The sequence below is a fragment of the Brassica napus genome, chromosome A7, assembly GCF_020379485.1.
Source record: "Brassica napus cultivar Da-Ae chromosome A7, Da-Ae, whole genome shotgun sequence".
Lineage (NCBI taxonomy): Eukaryota > Viridiplantae > Streptophyta > Magnoliopsida > Brassicales > Brassicaceae > Brassica > Brassica napus.
The window spans coordinates 12150396-12174396 of NC_063440.1; the positions used below are offsets into that span (position 1 = coordinate 12150396).

At 37.7% G+C, this 24001-nt stretch overlaps 6 protein-coding genes across 9 annotated transcripts; 1 reads left to right on the top strand and 5 right to left on the bottom strand.

The window, feature by feature from the left end:
* Positions 1-664: 664 nt before the first annotated feature.
* Positions 665-2503, bottom strand: LOC106358121 (ADP-ribosylation factor 2-B). Of its 2 annotated transcripts, none has more exons than XM_013797870.2 (7): positions 2286-2503; positions 1799-1956; positions 1626-1696; positions 1398-1517; positions 1182-1300; positions 1011-1092; positions 665-913 (listed from the first exon to the last, which is right to left on the bottom strand). In XM_013797870.2, the coding sequence occupies exons 2-7, from the start codon at positions 1944-1946 to the stop codon at positions 908-910; spliced, it is 546 nt and encodes a 181-aa protein (XP_013653324.1). In that variant the 5' UTR covers positions 1947-1956; positions 2286-2503; the 3' UTR covers positions 665-907. The 2 variants fall into 2 exon arrangements, with proteins under 2 accessions (XP_013653324.1, XP_013653325.1); XM_013797871.3 differs by having other exon boundaries at positions 1799-1951; positions 2286-2428.
* A 397-nt stretch (positions 2504-2900) lies between these two features.
* On the bottom strand, positions 2901-5783 carry LOC106358123 (probable polygalacturonase At1g80170). Of its 3 annotated transcripts, XM_048736744.1 has the most exons (10): positions 5472-5783; positions 4790-5334; positions 4587-4715; positions 4339-4509; positions 4236-4256; positions 3962-4169; positions 3806-3887; positions 3621-3729; positions 3428-3544; positions 2901-3349 (listed from the first exon to the last, which is right to left on the bottom strand). In XM_048736744.1, exons 2-10 carry the CDS (start codon positions 5057-5059, stop codon positions 3038-3040), a joined length of 1419 nt encoding a protein of 472 aa, XP_048592701.1. In that variant the 5' UTR covers positions 5060-5334; positions 5472-5783; the 3' UTR covers positions 2901-3037. The 3 variants fall into 3 exon arrangements, with proteins under 3 accessions (XP_048592701.1, XP_022544517.2, XP_048592702.1); XM_022688796.2 differs by having other exon boundaries at positions 4790-5783; XM_048736745.1 differs by lacking the exon at positions 4236-4256 and having other exon boundaries at positions 4790-5783.
* A 171-nt stretch (positions 5784-5954) lies between these two features.
* Positions 5955-7769, bottom strand: LOC106358125 (pyrrolidone-carboxylate peptidase). The gene is made up of 5 exons (XM_013797876.3): positions 7474-7769; positions 7081-7357; positions 6574-6678; positions 6456-6503; positions 5955-6383 (listed from the first exon to the last, which is right to left on the bottom strand). Exons 2-5 carry the CDS (start codon positions 7345-7347, stop codon positions 6144-6146), a joined length of 660 nt encoding a protein of 219 aa, XP_013653330.2. The 5' UTR covers positions 7348-7357; positions 7474-7769; the 3' UTR covers positions 5955-6143.
* A 2273-nt stretch (positions 7770-10042) lies between these two features.
* On the bottom strand, positions 10043-16786 carry LOC106358126 (axial regulator YABBY 4). The gene is made up of 8 exons (XM_048736747.1): positions 16381-16786; positions 13498-13635; positions 13279-13402; positions 12268-12297; positions 12137-12185; positions 11962-12037; positions 11724-11822; positions 10043-11287 (listed from the first exon to the last, which is right to left on the bottom strand). Exons 1-8 carry the CDS (start codon positions 16561-16563, stop codon positions 11207-11209), a joined length of 780 nt encoding a protein of 259 aa, XP_048592704.1. The 5' UTR covers positions 16564-16786; the 3' UTR covers positions 10043-11206.
* A 1829-nt stretch (positions 16787-18615) lies between these two features.
* Positions 18616-19262, bottom strand: LOC106358131 (ubiquitin-40S ribosomal protein S27a-1). The gene has a single exon (XM_013797881.3). It carries the CDS (start codon positions 19234-19236, stop codon positions 18766-18768), a length of 471 nt encoding a protein of 156 aa, XP_013653335.2. The 5' UTR covers positions 19237-19262; the 3' UTR covers positions 18616-18765.
* Positions 19263-19674: 412 nt separating this feature from the next.
* Positions 19675-20768, top strand: BNAA07G10000D (pectinesterase inhibitor 12). The gene has a single exon (XM_048736746.1). It carries the CDS (start codon positions 20263-20265, stop codon positions 20758-20760), a length of 498 nt encoding a protein of 165 aa, XP_048592703.1. The 5' UTR covers positions 19675-20262; the 3' UTR covers positions 20761-20768.
* The last annotated feature ends 3233 nt before the right edge of the window (positions 20769-24001 follow it).

Genomic DNA, 24001 nt, shown 5'->3' on the forward strand with positions numbered 1-24001 from the left:
GTTAGGTTTGATTCCCCACAAAAGTATGTTGACTTTATTTGTATTATTTTTTATCTATTAAATAAAATGTAAAAGCTATGTCAGTATTGTTAAAGCCATGTCAGCATCTATTACCATTTATTTAACAGATACACGGTCAATGTATGGGTAAACCTAAATATTTTTGTTCACATATGAAATTTGAATATATTTTGTGCTGACGTGTATTTTAGCACAAGATCAGTGTTTATGTACTGACGGGAATTGCGATCCTCTGTTGATGTATAAATTGACCGATTTCGCAGTCAGAATGATAGATGTAAAATACAGTAAAGTCAATGACTATTATAAGAAAGTAAAACATTGACCTTAATTCTTTTTTTTAACACCACATTGACCTTAATTTATACATTGAATTTGAACATATCCATGATTCAGATATTTTTTTTTGTCGGCAGCGTATCCATGATTCATATAATATTTTGCAGTCACAATTTTATTGAAAAAAATTGAAGTTTTCCATGACATACATTATTCAACATAATATGATCAAATCCAGCTTTGTTTGAATTCAATCAAGTGGATGGTTTCAGTAACCTATGTACGATCCCATGAAGTCTATTAACAACGACGTACGATCCCTTTGCAACTTCTGACTCAAAGTGAAATGTAACGAGAGAACAACGACCACGAAAATAGTAGATAACTTTCAATATTACAAGCTATAGTAAAAGGTAATTTCTATGTTCTACGTACAAGAGACCTCTCCTTACACAAATCAGAAACAACGATCACAAAATCAAATCCACATACCAGAAAAAAAAAAACACAGAACAATAAGAAAACCGGAAAGAAAAAAAGTTCAGATAATGTTTGCCCCTGCATCCAGATTTGCTCAGCAAAATCAACTCAACCACGAACCTTCCCTCTACGCCTGTAAGAAAGAAGCAACAAGAACACAGAAGAAAGAATTACAATTTGTACAGAGATAGTGGAATAAAACATCAGTTGCGGTTTGGGACGTTGTCTACCTTGCCGGCAATGTTGTTGGACAGCCAGTCAAGACCTTCGTAAAGCCCCTCGCCTGAAGTGGCACATGTGCTCTGAATGTACCTGAACAGAGAGTTCACACACATATATCGATCATACAAAACATTATCAACATGAAGACTGAAGGAAGAGTTAGATGTTTTTTATTATACCAGTGACGCTGACGGAGAGAGTGGAGACCAAGCTTATCAGTGATTTCAGCTGCGTTCATGGCATTTGGAAGATCCTGTTTGTTAGCAAACACGAGCAGAACAGCATCACGCAGCTCATCCTGTATACACACAAAAAGTGTTTCAGTAAGTTTCTACTTTGTCTGGTCTCACCACAAATCAAGAGAAAAAAAAAGGTAAATAATACTGGAAACAGACCTCATTAAGCATCCTGTGCAGTTCATCTCTGGCCTCAACAACACGGTCTCTGTCATTGCTGTCGACCACAAAGATGAGACCTTGAGTGTTCTGGAAGTAGTGCCTCCACAAGGGACGGATCTGACAACAAGTGCAGGTTACTCATTTTAAGATATATGAGGAGAAAAGATCCCCCTATGGTGATGCAAAAAGATCCTAGATGCTTTTAAAGTTGGTTAAAGATTATACCTTGTCCTGACCCCCGACATCCCACACAGTGAAACTGATGTTCTTGTACTCCACAGTTTCCACATTGAACCCTGCCCACAATTTTTTTATTCTAATCATCAAGGCCGGTAGAAACATAAAATCATACACCTATAGCTAAGCTACTCATTTGAAAACAGAATGATGAAACTCACCAATAGTGGGAATGGTGGTGACAATCTCACCGAGCTTGAGCTTGTACAAAATGGTGGTCTTACCAGCAGCATCAAGACCAACCATGAGAATCCTCATCTCCTTCTTGGCAAAGAGCCTGCTAAACAGCTTGGCGAAAGACAAACCCATCCCTTCTTCTCTACATCACACCACAAGAAGACACACAGACATCAATCAGAGCAGCGTATCACAAAAGCAATATGCATAAGGCAATAACTACAACCTAATGCTCTCTACATCGTATCGATCGTCGAGAGTATCACAAAGCAATGCGTAAACCAAAACTACGAAAGCACTACAATCAGCGAAGGCCGATCCAACGGTTGAGATCGTGTTAGATCGTCGAGTGTATCAGAATCTATATGATAAATTTTCATAGATCCAGACTTAGACGCTGCTGCAGTGGCAGATCGAATCGTGAATTCACATTATTGAGAATGCGTTAGCTTAGATCTAGATCAAGCGTACCTAGAGATCGCGTAACAACGAGCGAGACGACGAACGGACTTTGAAAGCGAAGGAGAGAGAGCTTCGAAACAACGCTAAATGCGCGACGCCGTGAGGTTATAACGGAGAAGATGCTGCTTTATAGAGGCAAAGGATAAAAACGTCAATTCACAAATACCACTACCGATATTACCCTTTCACGACTGGTCTGCAGAATGTTTATATTCGTGGAGGTGGTGGCTTGAGCTTACGCGGTTTACATGCGGTGATGAGTGATTGGCCGCGATGGCATCTGACCAATCGGAGTTAGACACGTAGCGACCAATGTTTATTGATGCTGACTTGTATTTGTAAACTCGGAGATTTCCGTTTGGTTTAACTTATTAATTATTCGATTTTTTTATAAAAAATTCTAGTTGAAGAATATGCTTTCATGTTTGGTTATAATTCAAGATTTAGTCAAATTATTCTATAAATATTTTTGTATAAAAAAATTGGTATGGTTTGAATTCAAATTTGTTTTTTCTTTCTTAATATAGAAAAATAAAGTTACTCCAAGGTTTGATTCGGTTTTTTAATCAGTTATTTCAGTTTGGTTTCGGTTTACCAGAGTAGAACATGGTGGCAGACTGGCAGTGTCTTCATAAAACTATATTATATGCTTCTGAAAATTATATTACACATATCATCCTCAGACTATATCATATGCTTCAGAAAACTATACTACACATATCATCCATCCCTCACTACAACACTTAAAACATCACAGCCAATCAGAGCTCGTCATGGCCAGTCTCAGCTTCCTCAGTTACCAAAACATGTCCTGACTTGTCACTCTGGTCCAAGCACTTATCGTCGTGCGAGTACAGACAATCCGCAGACGGATGAATCACTCCATACCCGAAACCTTCAGCTGAGTTACAATAGGCTTCGACTTGACCGTCTTTGCCTTCAAGATTCACGTTGTTGAGGACAATGTGGCTGCAAGGGACCGCGTCGCTGCATGCAAACTTGATGGCTTTCTCACTTTTGGTTGTCCCGGTTATGTTCCGGTACATTATCTGACTTATTTTAACCGCCGAGGTCTAACATTATACCACCAAACACATCTCTTTGAGTTTTGTTTTTGACAGAATAATCATTTGATTGGTAAGTAAAGAAACCTGGTTTTGACAAGATGTTGGATTATCGCAGTAGAACTGATCAATGAGTATAGGGTTAGAGACATCTTGCATCACAACGTTTGAGAATCTAACACCTTTAACGTAACCAGAACCTCCCTGTAGTTGTTCCAAAGCATCAAACTTAATATAAGTTTATAAAAGTACAGTTTTGAAGCTCTTGTTTCTTGATTACCTGATATGTTTTGATCCTGAGTCCATTAGTTGTCTCTTTCAAGAAGGCAGTGTCCAACACAACCTTTGTTACAATCCCTGTTGAGTTATGATTCCCAAGACTACCAATGCTGCGATGGTTAATTCCAAAAAAGAATTATATATTTGATATGAAACAGGATGTTATCTAGAAACCTGATGATGTACCTGATTCCATGTCCAGGTCCACAATAGATCCTCTTCATCTTTATATTAGAACTCGCATTCACAATCGAGACACAATCATCCCCTGTTTTAATCCAATCTTTAGTACATTCTTAGTTGGAGCTTAAGCATGTTTTGGTTAAGAAAAATAATATAAACCTGTGCCAATTTTACAGTCTTGGAGGACAACATTGGTGGATCCAGTGATATGGATACCATCAGTGTTGGGACTATCTCCTGGAGATGAGACCATGACTTTGTAGACACGTACTGAAGTTGACCTTGCAATGATGAAGTTCATCTGCTGGCTGTTCTGGATCGTCAAGCCACGTACTTTCACACCTGAACTAGACTCAATAGTAAAGGCCTGCAGGCAAAACAAGAAACCATATATAAGAAGAAAGAGAAGCTGGTAAAGGCAATGGTTTCTCACCGTTGGTGCACTTTTGCAAGGCTGCAAGAAAGCAAGAAAGATGTGTAAGAATCTTATAGAAGATTAGAGACGTTTAAAGAAAAAGCTTAGGAGGAGATTATACATTAGACTTGTTTTTCTTGCAAGAAGCAGCCCACCATTTGCTGCCAGAACCATCTATAACTCCATTCCCTTGGAACACAACCCCTTTGAGCTTCGAAAACTCTAGCCAAATCCTTTGGAACTTTGGGTCCCAGTTGCTGGGCTCCTCTGGTGCCACTATTGTTCCATCAATCTATAAGAGGGTGTTTCTGAATTATGACTGTTCTGTATATATAATAATGTTCCAGTTTCTGTTTTGCCAAAACTGACCTGAATGATCAATTTTCGTTCACAAGGACCATTGAACTTTGTTGCATTTACTAAATAACTCCTTCCTTGTGGTACAAGCAACACAGACTTTGGGGTACCACAGGCCTGCTTCCATGCACTCACGAATGCCTGGTTTGAGTACCATTTGCACACAAACAGATTAGTTATGGCACAAATATATAAGCAAATGATCTCAAACGTACCTGAGTATCATCAGAAACTCCATCTCCAGCTGCACCAAATGAATCCACGTTCACCAGGTTTTTACCAGAACCCCGGCTTGTGAATGACTGCAAATCAAAGAGCTTTGTATCATAATTATCATCAGCATCATCATCCTCCGGTATGTCAAAGTTCTCAAGCTTCTTGAGGATGTCGAGATCGGTGTACACCATTTTCGCTGCAGCTCCATAAGCAGTTAGCGTTAACAGACCAATAAGGGAAATAATAAAGAGCTTATCCATCATATGCATCAATCAAAACACTCCCCCTTTAATGAAATATATTTGCAGAGATGATATGGTTTTGAGTTTGAATATATATGAATACTAATATTAAATATGGGGTTTAATTGGCATGGCTTTACTCCAAAAGTAGATGAAGAGGAAAGAGGCCTTGTTTTCTACTATATCTACTCTTAAAGCACAAGTCATGTGCTTTACCACTTCTTTGCTTTACTCCAAAACCTCTACAACGCAAACTCTTCGTGGTGAACTAGTTCTTGATACACATGTTGGTCCCATGTGATCTGAAAACAAAACGAGAAAAGGAATCCCTGAATATATCTCAGCTTTTTAACCTCAGCATTATGTGGTTCTGACTAATAAAAAGTAGACTGCTGTATGAGACAGATATAGAAGAGGTCAATGAGTTTGTTGCACCAACCTAGCAAACAAAAAAAAAAGAATGTTATTCTTCTGTCTTGTCCTTGTAGAGTATGTTCACCTTGTGTTGTGGCTTCAAGTAAAAGAACCCATTTCAGATATGTACAAAAATGATTCTGCAGTTTTTGCAATCGGGTTCACACTCATTTATCATGAAGACTTGAAACAACTTCAAAGCAACATCAACAAGCCGCAAAGAAGCATAGAGGCCAACAAGTGCAGAACACATCCAAACCCTGAGCAAATCACCGTGCAGTGAGCTTTCAAATTCCTTTCCTACATAACCATTCATCACCACTACATACACTCAGAACATAAAGGAAACGTTGAAACGGTCTCTTTAAGACCACGAGATACAATCTCCGCGTAGATGATCTTACCCGTTTCAGCCATTCCCAGAATTCAAAAAGATAACTAAGTGACAACATCTCGTACGGACTTGACATTTTTGTTCCTTGCTCAACAAGTATCACTCATAAAAAAATCCAAACTTTGACATTATGAATACAAAGATAATTTATTTTATTACAACAGACGATCACAACAGCCTCTTTCTTTCCTAAACGTGCTTTACAAGATACACAGAAAGTTTCCAAAGCCAAAAGCAATCGTCTTTCTTATCACAAACTACAATGCATTGTAGAAGGATATACATAATACTTACATATAAACACTAGCAAGTAGCTGCAATTGTCTCCAAGAGAGCGACAACGAACTGCATCTGAGTGTCTTCATCGATCTTGGAGAACAAAGGAACGTGAACGAACAATGACTTGTGTCCCTTTTCTTCTGCAAACCTGAGAGAGTGATAGTATACATAGTTGCACACGAACCGTCCAGCGTCGTCTGATTGAACCACATCGAATCCTTTACTCTTCAGTGACTTGAAAATAGACTCTGTCGAGCATGAAGTCTTTACCACACCAAACAACAAGTTAGAATGTTGCAAGATAGGAGTGTGTATGTTATTAAGATATATATATACCTCTTTGGCCTTTAAAATGCTTCCATCTTCAACAACTATAGGAAGCCGCTGTGTTGAAAAGGGTAAGTTAGTGTTCTATAGAATATGTTTGTTTGTAATAGAAAGTGAATTGTTTTACCTGTGGTTGCCAGCCTAACTGATCAGGGCAACGGAAATGAGCTTCGTTGACTGCTTGTCTTTCAATGGCGAATTTTGTCGATCCGCTGTTCACTCCAAGATGAAGCTAAAGAAGCATAACCATCAAGAGATATAGATCTTTAAACCATCAGAAGAACACTCAAAATCACAAGAAGAAAACAAGCTTTCTTTTTCCATTTTGAAGTTATAAAAATTCTTAAAGACCTAAACGAATCTTTAGCACCAGAACACATCAAGTGAGAAGCAGAAGGTGTTAGACACAAGCGGGCGTTTAACCAGATGTAAAGCAACAATCAAGAACCATTAATAGATAGATTTAAGTGCTTAGCCTAACTCATCACTGAAGATGGAAGAGGAAACACAGCACAATCACACTTCAACCACAATCTAAAGTCATCAAATTTGTTTAAATTGATCCTCAAGGCAAACTAGAGTGACACAGTGTAAGAAAACAGTTTGCAAACAACATGTAGACACAGTCTCTCACCCAAACAACAGTTCCAATGGTGTTCTTATTATCTCCAGAGACAACAACACTAGACTCCAAAACCTGATAAAGCTGAGACTTTGCACCTTCCCCAGCAGTCTCAAGAACAGTGCAGCAACCAAGACTCAACCCAGAAGGCAACCCTCGTTTCTCCACATAAGACTTCAGATTATTGGCTATTTTCTCAGTAGGGTTCTCGGAAACACCAAGAAACTTCTTGAAACCAGTCACGTGAATTGTAATCGCTTTTGGTCCTTCAGAACCCATCTCCTCCAACCTTGTGAAAACATAAAAAAAAAACAAAATCAATCAAAGAATACGATAAAGCAGACCAAATCAAATCATCCGAGTTGACCCAGTTCGTGATTCGATTTAAAGATCGAATCTTTGTACCTGAGCTTCTCGAATGAAGATTGAGGTTCAAAGCTTTCGACTTGTGGGGGTTGTGTGAAGAAGAGGTATCGAAATTGAGTTTTTGTTTCTTCTTCTGGGCGAATCGCGTTTGTTTTTTCGCGGTGGAGTTTTGTTATAAGCGAACGACTCGATGGAACGCTCACCGATTACGAATTTATCTACGAGAATGCCACTTGCGTCGGGAAATGAAACTTCTCCGACACCGTCTGAGGTGGTCGGTTACCCAATCGGTGACAACGGAAGGATGATGACGTGGCGTTATTTAATTAGGGAAGTTGAAGAAAAATAATGTTTGTTTTAAGAAAGTTGCGATTCCGGCACACATGACGTTGCCAACGGACCCGCCTACTGATATGTACGAAATTGCCCCTCTTATTAGATGAGGAAAACGTGCAAACAAAAGTAATTTGTAGTTGTTAATGCTTTGTTGATACAAAAAAATGTTTATTTTAGAAATAAGAGGAAACTTGTAAACCTTAAAAGTTTGTATTTGAAAAATGATATTTTTTAGAAAACTTCGAAATAACTTTATTCAATACTCAAAAGTATTTCCAAAATGCCCAAAGAAATAATCATTTCACCTATACAATTATATAGATTCATAAGAAATATAAATGAAACTAAAATAATCTTAAATCTTTTTTTTTGTCACAAACTAGGTCAACCTAATATTCCTTCTTTTTATTGTGTAGAATTTTAGATGGGCAATTCTTTCAAATAGCTATTTTTAAGTTTTTGTCTCAAAAATAGCGTTCAAGAAAAAAAATGACCAAAATAGACCATTTTATTTTGAAAAATTAAATATTTATTTTTTTATTTTAAAATTTAAAATCATATCCTCAAAACTCCACCCATTAACTCTAAACCATAACTATAGATTAGTTAAATCTAGAGTAAAAATGTATTATTATCTTTTAATAAAACTTATTTTAGTCATTTTCTTCATTGAGATCTATTTTGTGACAAAAACTTAAAAATAGCTATTCTATAGAATTTCTCATTTTTAGAATTTCTTGCATTTTTTAAATCGAATTGGTGAGAGTAGATTAGGGCTGGGCAAAAAATCCGAATCCGAAGAACCAAACCGAACCCGACCCGAAAAAATAGTATCGAACCCGAACTAAAATTGATCAAATATCCGAACATTTTCAAAATTTTGGTATCTAAATAACCGAAACCAAATCCGACCCGAACCGAAGTATTCTGGGTACCCAAATGTAACTGAAATAGATTTCTATACCCCCTTATATAAATATATTTTATTTTTAATATCTATTAAAAACATCGAAAATATATAAGATATTTTTAAATTTTTCAAAATAATTGAAAATATATACAAATAGTCAAAAGTAAATGTTTAAAATAGCTAAAATATACTCAAAACACTAAATATATTTGAAATATCTATTGATTATCTATCCAAATATTCAAACCAAATCAAATTATATGTTAAGTTTAGATATTTTGACATATATTATTATAATGTGTATGTAATATAATATTTTGTTTATAGATTTTGAGAAATTTAAAGTATATCATAAATTTTAAAAATTTTAAAATAATTTTAATGGGTTATTCCAACCCGGAAAGATCATGACCGAACCCGAACCGAAACTTAAAAATATTCGAATAGGGTTGAAATCTTTGACCCCGAAAACCCAAAATCCGAATAGATCTGAACCAAACCCTAATGGGCACCCGAACGCCCACACGGAGAGTAGATTGTTAATTAATTAGAGTACGGTGAATGCTATGTTATGCAATGCAAGTGCTATTAGTTTAAAAGTATTATAGGTTTACAGTAAATATTTTCCATCTATATTGTTCGAAAGTTTCGTAATGTGAATCCAGTGCTTAAAATGAAACTAAAAAAAACTATAAGATAGTCTAAATTTAGGGATGGGCAAATAAACCAAACACGAAAACCCAAACCGAACCCGATCCGATAAAAATGAATCTGAACCAATCCGAATCCGACATAAATACCGAATGGATCTTGTTTTATGGTATTTCGGGTTATGCGTATTATCCGAACCGAATCCGAACCGAATCCGAACCTAAATGGATACTCGATAGAACCAGAAACATTCAAAATTTCCAAAAAGAACTTATACCAAACATGATCTCAATTCTTAATATGTATTCAAAATATATCGAACATCTAAAATAGTTATCTATTATATGAAGATTGATGGTTGAAGGTGGGGGTTGAAGGTTGAATTTTTTTAGATTTTAGTTTTGTTTTCACTGAATAATGTTTTTCATTTCATGAGAACTTGGTTTTCGTTTTATGTTTTCATTTATTTGATTTTCTTTCTATAAATAACTATGGTTACCTTTCACTTGATTTTGAATGATCACATTTTATGTTCTTTTTTATTTTTGAACCAATTTTATTTATGTTTTGGTTACAAAATAGGTACAAATCAAGTATTTTAAAATCGAAGAACCGATTTTATTTATTTTTTGGTTACAAAGTAGATACGAATCAGGTACATTTAACCGAAAAACCGATCGGGACCCAAACCCAAAAGTACATCGGATTGTACCGGTTCTTTAAAAATTTATTAACCCTGACCCGAACCCGATAGAACCCGAACCGATCCCGAACCGAAGTTTCATATAACCCGAATGAGACTGCTTTTGGTAAACCCAAAAAACCAAAACCCGATTGGATTAAACCGAAACCTGATTGGACTAAACCGAAACCCGATTGGGACCCCGAATGCCCATGCCTAATCTAAATATTGGGTATATATCCGACGTATGGCTATAAGATAGTCTAAGTATTGGCCTTCTGTAGGAACATGAGGATACGTAGATACGTACCAAATTTGTCGTATACCAGGTGAGTCAGACTTGACTTCGTATTTTTATCCTTTCAAGAAGCATCTTCAAACATCAAAAACAAAAACAAAAAAAATGATGGCATCGTCAAACTGCAAAATAAAAAATTCTCATTCCAGTTATAAATCTCTTCGTGGAATATTTGAAAGAAAATGAAACGTAGTTATAAAACATTCATGATTAAAAAGATTTGTGAATGAGATGGAATGAAATCTCTTTCTTTTTTTTTTCTTTTTTTTCATAGCTTCCTTTTTTTCTTTTTTTTTTTTGAACAACTTTTTTTCATAGCTTCCATTCTTTTCATTTATGATATTATTAATCTTAGCTACTGATTACATCTTTTTTTTTTAATTACAACTAGTCGAGTAATTCTAATATATTTTCTCTTGAAATTTGTCTTCTTTTTCTTGTTTCGTGATTTTGATGTTTATATCAATATGTAAATTCTGGAAACATAAATTTATATTTACGATACTATAATAGGATGCGTCTTGTTTTTCCCCCATCGTTAGTAGTATCATACAAATTAAAGCATTAAGTGAATCAAGAAGCATCTTAGTGAATAGTGATGATAGCTTATAGCAAAGATTCTTACTAAAGTGAATGTTAAAACATAAGTACTTAGAATTCAACAATAAGATTCAGTTATAGAGTCACTGTCTCTTCATATTAAGTTCAAAGCTAAGAAGTACGAAGATACTGAATAAACTCGCTCATTCCCAAGACTCTCCTCGAACACCCAAATCCTACGTACGTTTCAGATTCTTACCATCTCTTCTCTCTCAGATACCACAAACCCTAAAGCAACAAAATAAAACCCTAGAAGAAAATAGTCACCATCACATTTCATAATGCCAAATTATTATTACTCAAATGGAGATTTTCCCCAAATGGAATGCCTTTGAGCCTTTCTCTCTCGGAAGCCATTATTGCTTACCTCATGGTCCTGCATTCCAAACATTAATTTCAACAATAAATTTAACTCAAGTTAAGTTAATTCAAAAATGTACATATATTCAGCTGGAATGCTTTAATTAATTGAATGGGTTTCTATAAAAGTGAACTGTGTGCAGTGTGAGCTTCAATACTATGAAAGGGTTTACGTCATAAATTTCACACATCGTAGTAGTTGGGGATCAATGATTCTCATTACACCCTCACTCTAATAATCAATTAATAAATTAATAATTAGTCTAGCTAGGGTTCTGAAAGTTATACCGAGAGTGATGCTATTCGGATCTAGTTAATGCTTGGGTTGCTTTGGAAATGACACTTTCTAGGCTGCTAACATACATGCTGGTTTATATGTCAGGTATACAACTATTCACTTTGAAACAAGAAACAACTGTTGTAAAAACATAGTTAGTTGCTGAAATAATTACCTCCAGAGCATTGCATGATAGTAGCACATTGTTGTCTTCCTCACAAAAACATTGATCTGAGGCAGTTCTCTTGTTTTGAACTGGAGGGAAATGAGCCCACTTCACCATCCCAAATAAATAAAAATAAAAATCACAAAAAAAATATTAGCTAGATCTCTCTATTCAGCTGACTAAAAGATGAAAATAAATTAGGGTTTTTTTCCTCTACAAATATTAAGCTTAAGTAAACTTGAAGTACATTTTTGGCAGCTAAGCTGAAAGCTTCCTTGTGAGCCATGCTTGGATTCTGAGCCTTTAACCTCCTGATCTCTTCCCTGCTCCAATGAAACCCACAAAAGAAAAGCATTTAGATTAGAAAAAACGTACATACACATGTAAATTTTATACATAAGTCTTTTTAATCGATTTCTTACTTGATGAAGCAATTGTAAGCGGAAGGAGCTCGTTGTCGTTTCTCAGGTGCTACTCAAACTCAAAATCATCAGTTAAGCAAATTAAAATTAATGAAAGACGAAAAACAAAATATATATAAACACAAACGTACGTTTGTTGACAACTTGGTAGACACGAGTAGGGATGTTAACGTAGGGTAAAATAACCCAGCCCAGCCCAACCCACAAATAACCCAACCCAGTTTATACCCAACCTGCAAAAACCCAGAAACATCAGGGTTGAAATCCAAACCCAGAAAATAAACCCAATATGGTATAGGTTTACCCGTGGGTACCCAAAGTATTATCTTATTTATTCTGAAGTTTAGCAGTTTTGGCAGGAAACCTCGCTTTTGCGGTTTTGGCGGAAAAACTCGTTTTTGATTTTGATGGAAAAACTCGTTTTTACGGTTTTGGGAAAAAACTCGGTTTTCGGCTTTGACGGGAAAACTCGATTTTTCGATTTTGGCGGGAAAACTCGATTTTTCGATTTTGGCGGAAAAACTCGGTTTTGCGGTTTTGGGGGAAAAACTCGGTTTCTCGTCTTTGGCGGGAAAACTCAATTTTCGGTTTTGGCGGAAAAACTCAGTTTTACGGTTTTGGCGGGAAAACTCATTTTTTGCGGTTTTGGCGGAAAAACTCATTTGCGGTTTTGGCGGGAAAACTCATTTTTTGCGGTTTTGGCGGAAAAACTCATTTGCGGTTTTGGCGGGAAACTTAGTTTTATGGTTTTGGCGGAAAAACAAGTTTTGTGGTTTCGGTAGAAAAACTCGATTTTTCGGTTTCAGCGGGAAAACTCGTTTTTGGTTTCTGTTAGAAATATTAGTTTTAGGGTTTTTGCGAAAAAAAATCATTTTTTGGTTCTGACGGAAAAAAACGTTTTTGCAATTTTTATATAATTTAATTAAAATGGTAAAAATCTATATATATAATTGAAAACCCATGGGTACACCATTACCCTTTTGTATTTACCCAACATAAATATGGGTTTTAAAATTAATACCCATGGTTGACCCAATTAATCTTAGATGGGTAAAAACCCAGCCCATTATTAGTGGGTTTGGGTAAACCCATGGGTAACTACCCATGTTAACATCCCTAGACACGAGACACATCTTTATCTTCATCTTCATCTTCATTGTCTGAAGAAGTAACCAAAGTCGTTGGACTGTTCTCCTTCTCCTGAGTCACCTTCCATGCTTCTTTTTCCACACCATCTGTTGTGGCTGCAACCTCCTCTTTTTCCGTCTACACACATATATAAAATAAGAATTAGAGTAATCGATGTATATATAAATTTATGTAGCTAGAGATCATACGCATAGTATATATGTCACGGGAACCTCATCAAGATGAGAGAGAGAAGTGAGGAGATGGAGAGGAATGAAAGAAGCCTTCATCAAATTGACAGAGAGAAGGCTTGTGCAGTGCCCACATCTCACAGTCACCACCATTGACAGGCTAGTGAACGGCACACTCACCTGCAAAACATGTATAAACTCATCAAATGACCGTCAGTACAGACGTAAATAGAGGGGAAGACTCATGCAGTGGGATGGATGTGTCATTGATCAACTGGGATGGAGGTGTCATTGATCAACTGGAGGACATTAAGACTCATGCAGTGGACTACTACTCCGCGCTACTTGGCGGCCTATCAAACCTAACATCGCCTTCTCCAGCCACTATAGCCACTTACCTACCTCTACGCTGTTCTCCTGAGGCTGTTATGCAGTTGGCAGCAGAGTTTACAGATTTGGATATCCAGTCAGCTTTCCTTTCTCTTCCAGATTCTAAGGCCCCTGGCCCGGATGGTTATCCTGCTGAATTCTTCAAAGGTAATTGGAGCATTGTAGGGAAAGAAATGATCGCTGCAGTGAAGGAATTCCTGACAACGGGTCGCCTATTGCAACAATGGAATGCTACAATCATAGCTCTTATTCCAAAAAAGCCGAATGCTAATAGAATGACAGAGTTTAGGCCTATTTCTTGTTGCAATACTGTGTATAAAGTGGCTTCTAAGCTCCTTGCTAATCGGATCAAATCTGCTCTCCCTCAACTTATCTCCGCTGCGCAGTCAGCTTTTGTTCCGGGCCGCCTCTTGGTGGAAAATGTGCTCCTTGCGACAGAGTTGGTGGCTGGGTATAAATGGAAGGACATATCAAAACGGTGCATGCTGAAAGTAGACCTACAGAAAGCGTTTGATTCTATAAACTGGGACTTCGTTCTTAACACGCTTGAAGCCCTAGGCTTTCCATCTCACTTCCGGAGGCTTATAGCTCAATGTATCACTACAACCAGGTTCTCTATCTCTATAAATGGAGAACTATGTGGGTATTTCAAAGGGACAAAAGGTCTCCGCCAAGGTGATCCTTTGTCACCTTACCTTTTTGTCATCGCCTTGGAAGTGTTCTCCCAAATGCTTAATGCAAGATATCGAGCTGGGGACATTGGTTTTCATCCAAAGACGGCTGATCCTGAGGTAACTCATCTAGCCTTCGCTGATGATATCATGATATTCTTTGATGGTGAGAAACAGTCTTTGCTGAATATTGTTGAGACTATGGATGTGTTTGAAACTTGGTCTGGTCTGCGCATGAATAAGGAAAAGACAGAATTATTTGTAGGAGGCCTGAACCAAGATGAAACTAATGACCTCAAAGGTCTCGGTTTCAGTCTCGGTTCGATGCCAGTCCGTTACTTGGGCCTTCCTCTTATGCATCGGAAACTGAGACTTGCAGAGTATAGACCGCTGATCCAGAAGATCTCTGCAAACTTCACTGCGTGGTCCTCAAAAAAGTTGTCTTATGCAGGGAGAGCTCAGTTGATCTCTTCAGTCATATATGGAACAATTAATTTCTGGACATCAGCTTTCATCCTGCCTAAAGGTTGCATTAAACAGATCCAAAGCCTATGCTCTGGCTTCTTATGGACCGGTAACATTACTACCAAGGGAGTTGCAAAAATTGCTTGGGATACAGTTTCTCTCCCCAAACAAGAAGGAGGATTGGGATTGAGGGATCTCACCGCCTGGAACAAGACACTCTGTTTGAAACTCATTTGGATGCTCTATGCTCCAAATCCTTCTCTTTGGGCTTCTTGGATCAGAAAGTACAAAATTGGCAGTGAGAACCTGTGGAGTCTGGATGCTAAGAAGGCAGGATCGGGGACGTGGAGATCACTTCTCAACCTACGACCTCTTGCTTCAGACTTTCTAAAAGCAGATTTGGGAAATGGACAGAACATCAGCTTCTGGTGGGATGATTGGTCTCCCCTTGGCCGGCTTATTAATCTGTTCGGAACTGGTGGCCCTCGACAGCTCTCTATACCTCTATTTGCTTCTGTGGCAGACGCGTGCAATGAGACAGGCTGGAATCTCAGAGGAGCAAGGTCACCGGAGGCCGAGAGTCTGCACTATCATCTAACGGGTATTCCTCTCCCATCTCAGTCTCAAGCATGTGATGAATTTGTTTGGATGATTGAAGAAGACCCACTCTCCAAATTCTCGGCCTCTCGAACTTGGGAAGTGATCAGAAACAGAGCACCGACAGTAACTTGGGCTGACAGTGTTTGGTTCAAATCATGTACTCCACGTCATGCTTTCCTCATGTGGATTGCTCAACATGACAGAATGCCCACTCGTGCTCGCCTATTCAGCTGGGGACTTGGTACCTCCTCGAATTGCTGTCTGTGCGACTCTGCTCCAGAGTCTAGAGATCACCTCCTGCTTCGCTGCGAGGTAAGTAAACAGATATGGGAACTGATTCTAAGAAGGCTCGGTTATTCTCATTCTTGTTTTATGTCTTGGACCGCCTTCATGGAATGGTTATCCATCGCCAATTCTCATGTTCCTCGAGTACTCAAGAGACTTGTTGCCCATGCAACTATCTACCATATCTGGGCTGAAAGGAACAAGAGATTACACGACGGAATCTCGTCTACCCCTACAACGATTTGCAAGCTTATCGACCGAAATGTCAGGGACACAATATTGGGGAAACAGCACAGAAAGAATTTCAAGACTCTCATGCTATCATGGCTGAGGCATGACTAGGAATCCTTTTGTAAAATGAGCTTCACCTTGTTTTTATTCTTTTTGCCGAGGTGAACCTCTTCTAGTTTTTAATTTTTGTAAAGTTTACAAAACAATTTCATATTTATATGATATTCAAATATTTGGCAAAAAAAAAAAAAAAAATAAATAGAGGGGAAGAGGTTAGATGTACCAGCAAAATAGTGGTGCAAAAACCACACTGGACATGGCAAATCTGCCCCGGCAGATCAAACAGCTGGTTGAGTGTTGTCATGTTGGCCATTTTTGTCATAGAGAGAGAAAGAAAGAGATTATGTGTAGGACGAATGATAGGGTGTGTGTATATATAGATAGAGAGATAGGTTTTGCAAATCATTAATGCAATACATATATCTTTTCTTTCATGTGAAAATACTTTGGTTATACATCAATTCTCTCAAATAATCATTTTTAAGTTTTTGTCACAAAATACCTTTCAAAAAAAGAAAATGACCAAAATAACTCTTTTTTGTTTTGAAAATTTTAATATTTTTTTTTTAAATTTGAAATTCTATTCCCAAAACTCAATTCCTTAACTTTAAACCTTAAATCTAGATTAATTCACCCTATGATAAAATATATACCCTTAAATAAAATTTATTTTCATCATTTTCTTTATTGATAGCTATTTTTGTGACAAAAACTTAAAAAAAGTTATCCTAGAGAATTTTTCTTACGCAACTCCCCTTATGTGCGTCTCTATCCCACTTCTAATAATTGGAATCTTCATCGTCTCGATGAGCTGTGAGTAGTAAATGATTCTCATTCTCACTATTAATCACATTCCTAACTCCCTAGTAAACTACATTTTCTTTTTAAAAGAAAATAAATTATGTCTATATATAATATGTGATGTATTCCTGATGATGGAGTTGTGACAATTTTCTTTAGTCGGCGAGTTCTAGTGACAAATGACAATTCACTAGGCTTTTCTTTGTTTAAGATCCGATTCCGTTTTATATAAGCATCAACTAAGATTTTTTGTAGCTATGTTATACATATATATATACATATACAAAGAAGCATATGTCTTAGGTCAGGCACATGTATCAACGTGATACATAACATTTTGAAAGTTCATAACTAGGATAGAGATTTAATTGTCCAAAACAACTTAACTAAAACACATTATGAACCCATAAACGCTAATGAATTATTCTACCTTTTACAAACCCATTTAATGGTGCAAGAAAAGATGGGTTATTGCAAGATAAAACTAGGATGGACATTGGAATAACAAAATGTATATATACAACTCATGGTGTAGAGTATGTAGATTGTTACGATGAACATGGAAAAAATATTGAAGCCACGTACGTTGCACAAGCGCAAGAGCAGGCAGACAGTCTATAGAAGAGAGGATAGGTAATAAATGATGTGGGTGTGTGTTTGGATTGGTTTGCAAGTTAGAAAGAAAAAAACAAATGAAATTGAGAAAAAAATACCTCTTTGTCGCATGTGTAGTTGTCTCTTTAAATGGGATTTATTAAGTCTCTCACAAACACAATACAGTCTTTGGAGTTTAGGTTTGGAATGAGATTGAGAGTGAAAGTGCAATGAGATGAGAGTAGTGCGGGTGTTTCTAGGAGCCTCATCACTTTTGGTAACTTGGAATCTTAGGATTTTGTCCTTCTCTCACAAATTTGCTAACTGTTTTCTTGACCATTTTACCCAAAGTCTTCCTATCACTCTCTCAAACCATTCTCAAGTTTCAGTGCTCTCTCTCTCTTCATGTTGTTTCCACTGTCCCTCTCCTTTATTGCTCTCTGACGTATGGAGTAAATAACATGTAGTATATACTCTATTTTCTAGTCATTTAAACACATTTCAATTAGTGGGCAGACTCCCACGTGACCCATTTCATCGGCCCAAACACACACAACAAGTTTGTACAACCCTATTGATTTATCAACCAAGCCAAAAATCAACAATTTTTTCCACTTTGTCGCGAGTAGAAGAGAAAAATGAAAACTTTTTGAGGACAAGAGTACTCTTATCAAGTCATCAAGTTAAGGACGAGAGTAAAAACATGTTATCACTTCTTCTCTTTCACCTTTTTATCGTATTTTCTATCCAACGCTTACTTCACAGCTTACAAAAAAAGAAAACTCTTAAATAAATTCCACAAGTCAAAGAAAATCTAAGAATCTCTAGCCGATCTTAGCCAACAAATGATCAGATTCAGCGCAACAGCAATATTAAGACATTGGTGGTGGAAATATGATATTAACGGAGTCTAAATGCGAACATAAAGTTATTATAGCCAAACAAGATGATCAAAGGCAAAACATTTATTCAGCTAAACATCCTATTGTTACGTTCACAAGTAACTAATATTCCAAGTTACTAGCACGCTATATAGTTCTAATCACCCTATCAGTAGAATAAATGACTTCAACTTCAAGCAACTATTTGAATAAAACAAAACCTTGCCACAAGTTTAAACCTCAATAGAACAGAACCAAGATTCCGATGCCAATTATAAGTTCCAATACGATAATTCAATTAAAAAGACAGGCAAAAAAAACAGAACATCTAATCACTCTTCATCAGGCTTCTTGAAGACATAAGTGGTTCCACACTTGCCACAGTAATGCCTATCGAAATGACTCGCCATGAACGTTCCCGGACCACAACTAACCGAAGGACACTCTTTCCTGAGCCTCTGAACCTTGCCTGAACCATCGACCTTGTAAAACTGCAGAACCGCGAGCTTCACTTTCTTGTGCTTGTGTTTGATCTTCTTGGGCTTCGTGTACGTCTTCTTCTTCCTCTTCTTCGCTCCTCCTCTCAGGCGGAGCACCAAGTGAAGCGTCGACTCCTTCTGGATGTTGTAGTCCGCGAGCGTCCTCCCGTCTTCCAGCTGCTTCCCGGCGAAGATCAGACGCTGCTGGTCCGGAGGGATACCTTCCTTGTCCTGAATCTTGGCCTTCACATTGTCGATCGTGTCGGATGATTCGACCTCTAGGGTTATCGTCTTCCCCGTTAGGGTTTTCACAAAGATCTGCATTTTTCGTCTGAGAACGACGCTGTTGAGCTTAGCAAGAGGTTTTATACCAAGGGTACTAGGGTTACGAGCCCATGGGTTTGCACTATTCTTGGGCTTTAGGCCCAATACTAAGTTGTAAAGCCCGTAATTATCAAAATGCTGTCGTTTAGAAATATTTAGATTGTCCTTCTGACTTTATTTTTGTTTTTTAAATTCAGATTATCTTTGCCGGAAACCCAAATATTGTAAATAGTATCTCCCAGCGTGAATTGAATCCGGATAACGGTAGTTACAACCGCATCCCGTTTATTATTAGGCCAACTCAACATTGGTTATGGAAGGTAATTTGTTATAGACATTTTCATCATTTACAACTAACTAATCGAGCTTATATGTTTAAACTATAATTATATTATGTTTACTCATTAGGGACCTAATAATGTGCATCATGTGAAATTTAATGCATTTTTGGAAATGAGAGATTTATAAATGATGTATGTGGGAGTAGAAAGCCTGACGTATGTTTCTGGCAAGCGGAAGACGACAGAGTATATGTACGCGATAATCCAACTGGTGTGTTTAAGCTTATGTGTAAATGGGATGGGATATTAACAAACTTTGACGAATACATTTTTTTATCTTAATTTGTTATCAACTTTTTTTGTCGATTATGTTTAAGATTATAACAAAGTTAAGTACTTTTACTAGTTAAGTATATATATATAGGCTGATAATCCTGTACATGTAACTGAAACTCAACTCAGTTTCACAGAAAATATCTGTGTTAAAACAAATCTTTATATTTCCTCCCTAAATAGAAGAACAAAACAATAACCATTATCTTACCTAACTAACAAGCATACCAAAATAGATATCTTCCGGTGGCAGTTCACTCAAATCATTTCTTAGAAAACTTACTAAATATAACAAAACATTTTGCATGCGTATAAATAAACTCATCTCTTTCTTGAAAACTAATCTATCATCTGGTGTTCAATCACAAACACACTAACGCATATAACACACGATATATATATTTTACACACGATGCCAATAAATCTCAATATTACCGTCGGGACGATCTTCCTCCTCCTCGCCGCCTCATGCCAAAGCGCGGCAGCGTTGATGCCTTCTCTCAGTGAACCCTGCATGGTGACAGATTTTCCGGCATTATGCAGAGGCACCATTAATGGTCAAACGAATGTGAACGCAGCCACGGATGTGGCAATAAGAGAGCTAATGAAGCGGACGAGGCATGCCAGAGATATCGCCAAGAAAGAGCTGCAAGTGCTTGACGGAGGAGTCGCGACTTGTTTGTCCAACTTCAATAGCGCGTTTGATAATTTGGACAAGGCACTTAAGAACGTTAAGGAAAATGATGGTTTTAGCCTCAACATTAACCTTAGCGCTGCGTTAACTGACTACGATACTTGCAGCGAGGCAATGAAGGGAAGTAAGGAGATTAACGTCGTTTATAAATCAGCTGGCGTTTTGTACAAAATGGCTGATAATTGCTTGGCGCTTTCTACCCTTGTTAAGCTTTAATTTATAAAGGATAAATGCAATTCGGATAAAGAAAAAACATATTGATTGTATGGGTCTATTTGTTTGTTCTAAGTTTTCTACAATTTGGACGAATTTCCTAGTAAAAAAATAAAGGAATAAACAGAGGAGGAAGATCTTTGAAAAGTTTACACTGAAGGACACATTTTGTGTTTCCAATTACCAATTTAGACACTTTAAGTTTGGAAGACACTTTCCCAAATCACTTTGTCTAATTTACCCTTGAACTAGATATCAACGTGTTTGAATAAATAATAAATTATAAAAGCATTAATTTTTTTATATATTTTCCATCGATAATTCAAAATCTCCAGATCCCATTTCTCTTAACCTAATCCTAAAAACAATCTTTCATATTCATCTATCATCTTGGATAATTACAATTGAACCAAAACACTGTCGTCTTCTCTGTCACTTTCTGAGACAGTCGTGTTCACCGTCGTGTTCTTTCGTGATAAAAGATATCAACTTTGCCATGGATATGGATGATGACAGATCTCTGTGATGGAGATGGACACTGATGAAGCTCTGCACCACCTCTGTCATCGCTTCAGTGGCGCGTACGAGAAGCGAGATTCTGAGAAGAATCGAAAAGGGACACCACAAGGACTTACGTCGTCGAGGCTGCAGTTTCAGTGGAGAGTGTCTTGGGAGAGGGAGGAAGAAGTTGGAGGAGAAGTAGGGAAGACGATGGTGAGCAGGTCCGAGCTTCAATGTGAAAAGGACGACGACATCGAGCTCTCGTGATGCAGACAGAGGATGTGTGGATGTGGACGACAGTCGTGTGGATGTGGTCATTGTGGACATGAGACTTGGAATCAAGTGCGAAGTGGTCAGATAAGAGGTGGTCAGATGAGATATGGATAATAGTGAAGATTCCACATGTGTCTTCCATGCTCTGGTTATTTACGAGATTCATATGTCTTGGGGAAGGAAGAAGCTGGACGAGAGGTAGGGACAACGATGGTGAGCAGGTCCTAGCTCCAATGTGGAGAGGACGACGACATCGAGCTCTCGTGATGCAGACAGAGGATGTGTGGATGTGATCGGTGTGGACGGCAGTTGTATGGATGTGGTCATTGTGGACATGAGACTTGAAATCAAGTGCGAAGTGGTCAGATAAGAGGAGGTCAGATGATATATGGATAACAGTGAATATTCCACATGTGTCTTCTATGCTTTGGTTATTTACGAGATTCATATGTTTTGGGAGAGGGAGGAAGAAGCTGGACGAGAGGTAGGGACAACGATGGTGAGCAGGTCTGAGCTTTGGTGTGGAGAGGACGACGCTACATCGAGCTCTCGTGATGTGGACAAAGGATGTGTGGGTGTGATTGGTGTGGACGACAGTTGTGTGGATGTGGTCGTTGTGGTCATGAGATTTGGAGTCAAGTGCGAAATGGTCAGATAAAAGGTGGTCAGATGAGATATGGATAACAGTGAAGATCTCATATGTGTTTTCCATGCTCTGGTAAATAACGAGATTCATGTAAGATGATAGTTTCTGCATTTTGCAAACGTTGGTGTTTCTTTTCGTAGTGTACAAATATATTTTCCTCATATACTTTTTGGTTAGAAACCAGAAAAAAGATCTATCAGATAAATGTTAAAATTCTTAAACTAAATTAACAAAACTTCAAACTCAGAACTTCACAACCACCCTTAAATCTTTTTTTTCGAAACGGAACCGATGGCCAAATTAACACAATTCACATAAATCTATATACCAATCTTTTTAATAATAAATGTTGCATTTATTGCAACCACACGGAAATTTAGTTAGCTTTGTTGTTGGTTTTTTGAAAAGAACATTCTTCTACTTACACAAAACCAAGGGTATTTATGTCATAAAAAAAACACCTGTCCACACAAAGTGTGCCAAACAAACAATGTGTCTTTAAGAGAAAAGAAAAGTCATAATGTGTCTTTATATGTAAGTCTCTCAAGATCTTTTGTGTGTATGTAGATGGAAAATGTTTGGACATCAGGTTCTAACTAAAACATATATGTCATCATGACATCAGTAAGAATATAGCAGTGTGATATAAAATGATGGTACCATACCGCTGAATGATTATAAGTTGTACCAGGGTATCAATCAATACCTTGCGTAAAATATTAACTCTCAAAACTGCAGTGCTGAATCAACTGTTGAAGACAGCTTAAGCTAGGGCTGTTATTTTGACGCTGACCAAGCTAGCTGAACCGAACTGATCCGATTTTTTTTTTGTTTTTAATTTAGGTTCGGTTACGAATTCGGTTCGATTCAATAACATTATGTGTGAACCGAACTAATAAAACGAACTCTCCAAACCGAACTAACCAAACGAACCGAACACATGGCTAACTTACACATTTGAGAATATTAGTGTTAGGCTAAATATCCGTAAATTTAAATTTGATCTGTTATCTGCTTCGATTTAGTCCAAAAATCTAGATATCTGCTATTATGTGAAACAAAACAAATAGTGATGTCAACCGAGAACCTGGACCGCGGGACAGGCCCGTTAAGGCTTGGGGCGGGGCGGGTTTGGGCCCATGTTTTGATATCCCGCAATGATGCGGGCCTCGCGGGAAAGGGACTGTGCGGTATGGACTTTATGCGGGATGGCCCAATCGAAACCGCGGTAACCCTAAAGTCCCGCAACATCTTCTCTTTTCATTTCCTAAGCCACCTTTAGAACATAAGAGAGAGAGAGAGTGACTGATTGAGAGAGAGGAAGACGAGTCGCCACCGTCAGAAATGGAGCTCCGGCGACGGCGATAAGCTCCGGTACTCGTACCTCGGCTTCTAAACTTCACAGATCAAACTCCTGTCTCGGGAGATAAGTTCTTGACTTGAACTCTCCGCGAACTCCTTTTCCACCGTAGACCGGCGATGGTTTCTTCAGCGATGGCGACCGCATGCATGTCACAGGTAAAGAAAGATCTATGTAGTTACTGTATATTTTTTCTTTTTTGGAGTTCTAACAGTTTTACTCGTTTTCAGGTGGGTGAAGACGTAAAGTGGGCACTCTGCTTCGATTCACTACCGGTTCGAGTTCCATAAGATGCATGCAAGATCCGAATATATGTAAGACTCTCTAAGACTCCTCCTTCCTCAAGAAAAAAATCGAAGCTCATAGTTGTTGTTTGAAATAGAGATCCGCTTTGTTTACTTGTTTGAAATAGAGATTCGCTTTGTTACTTGTTTGAAATAGAAATTCGGTTTGTTACTTGCAAC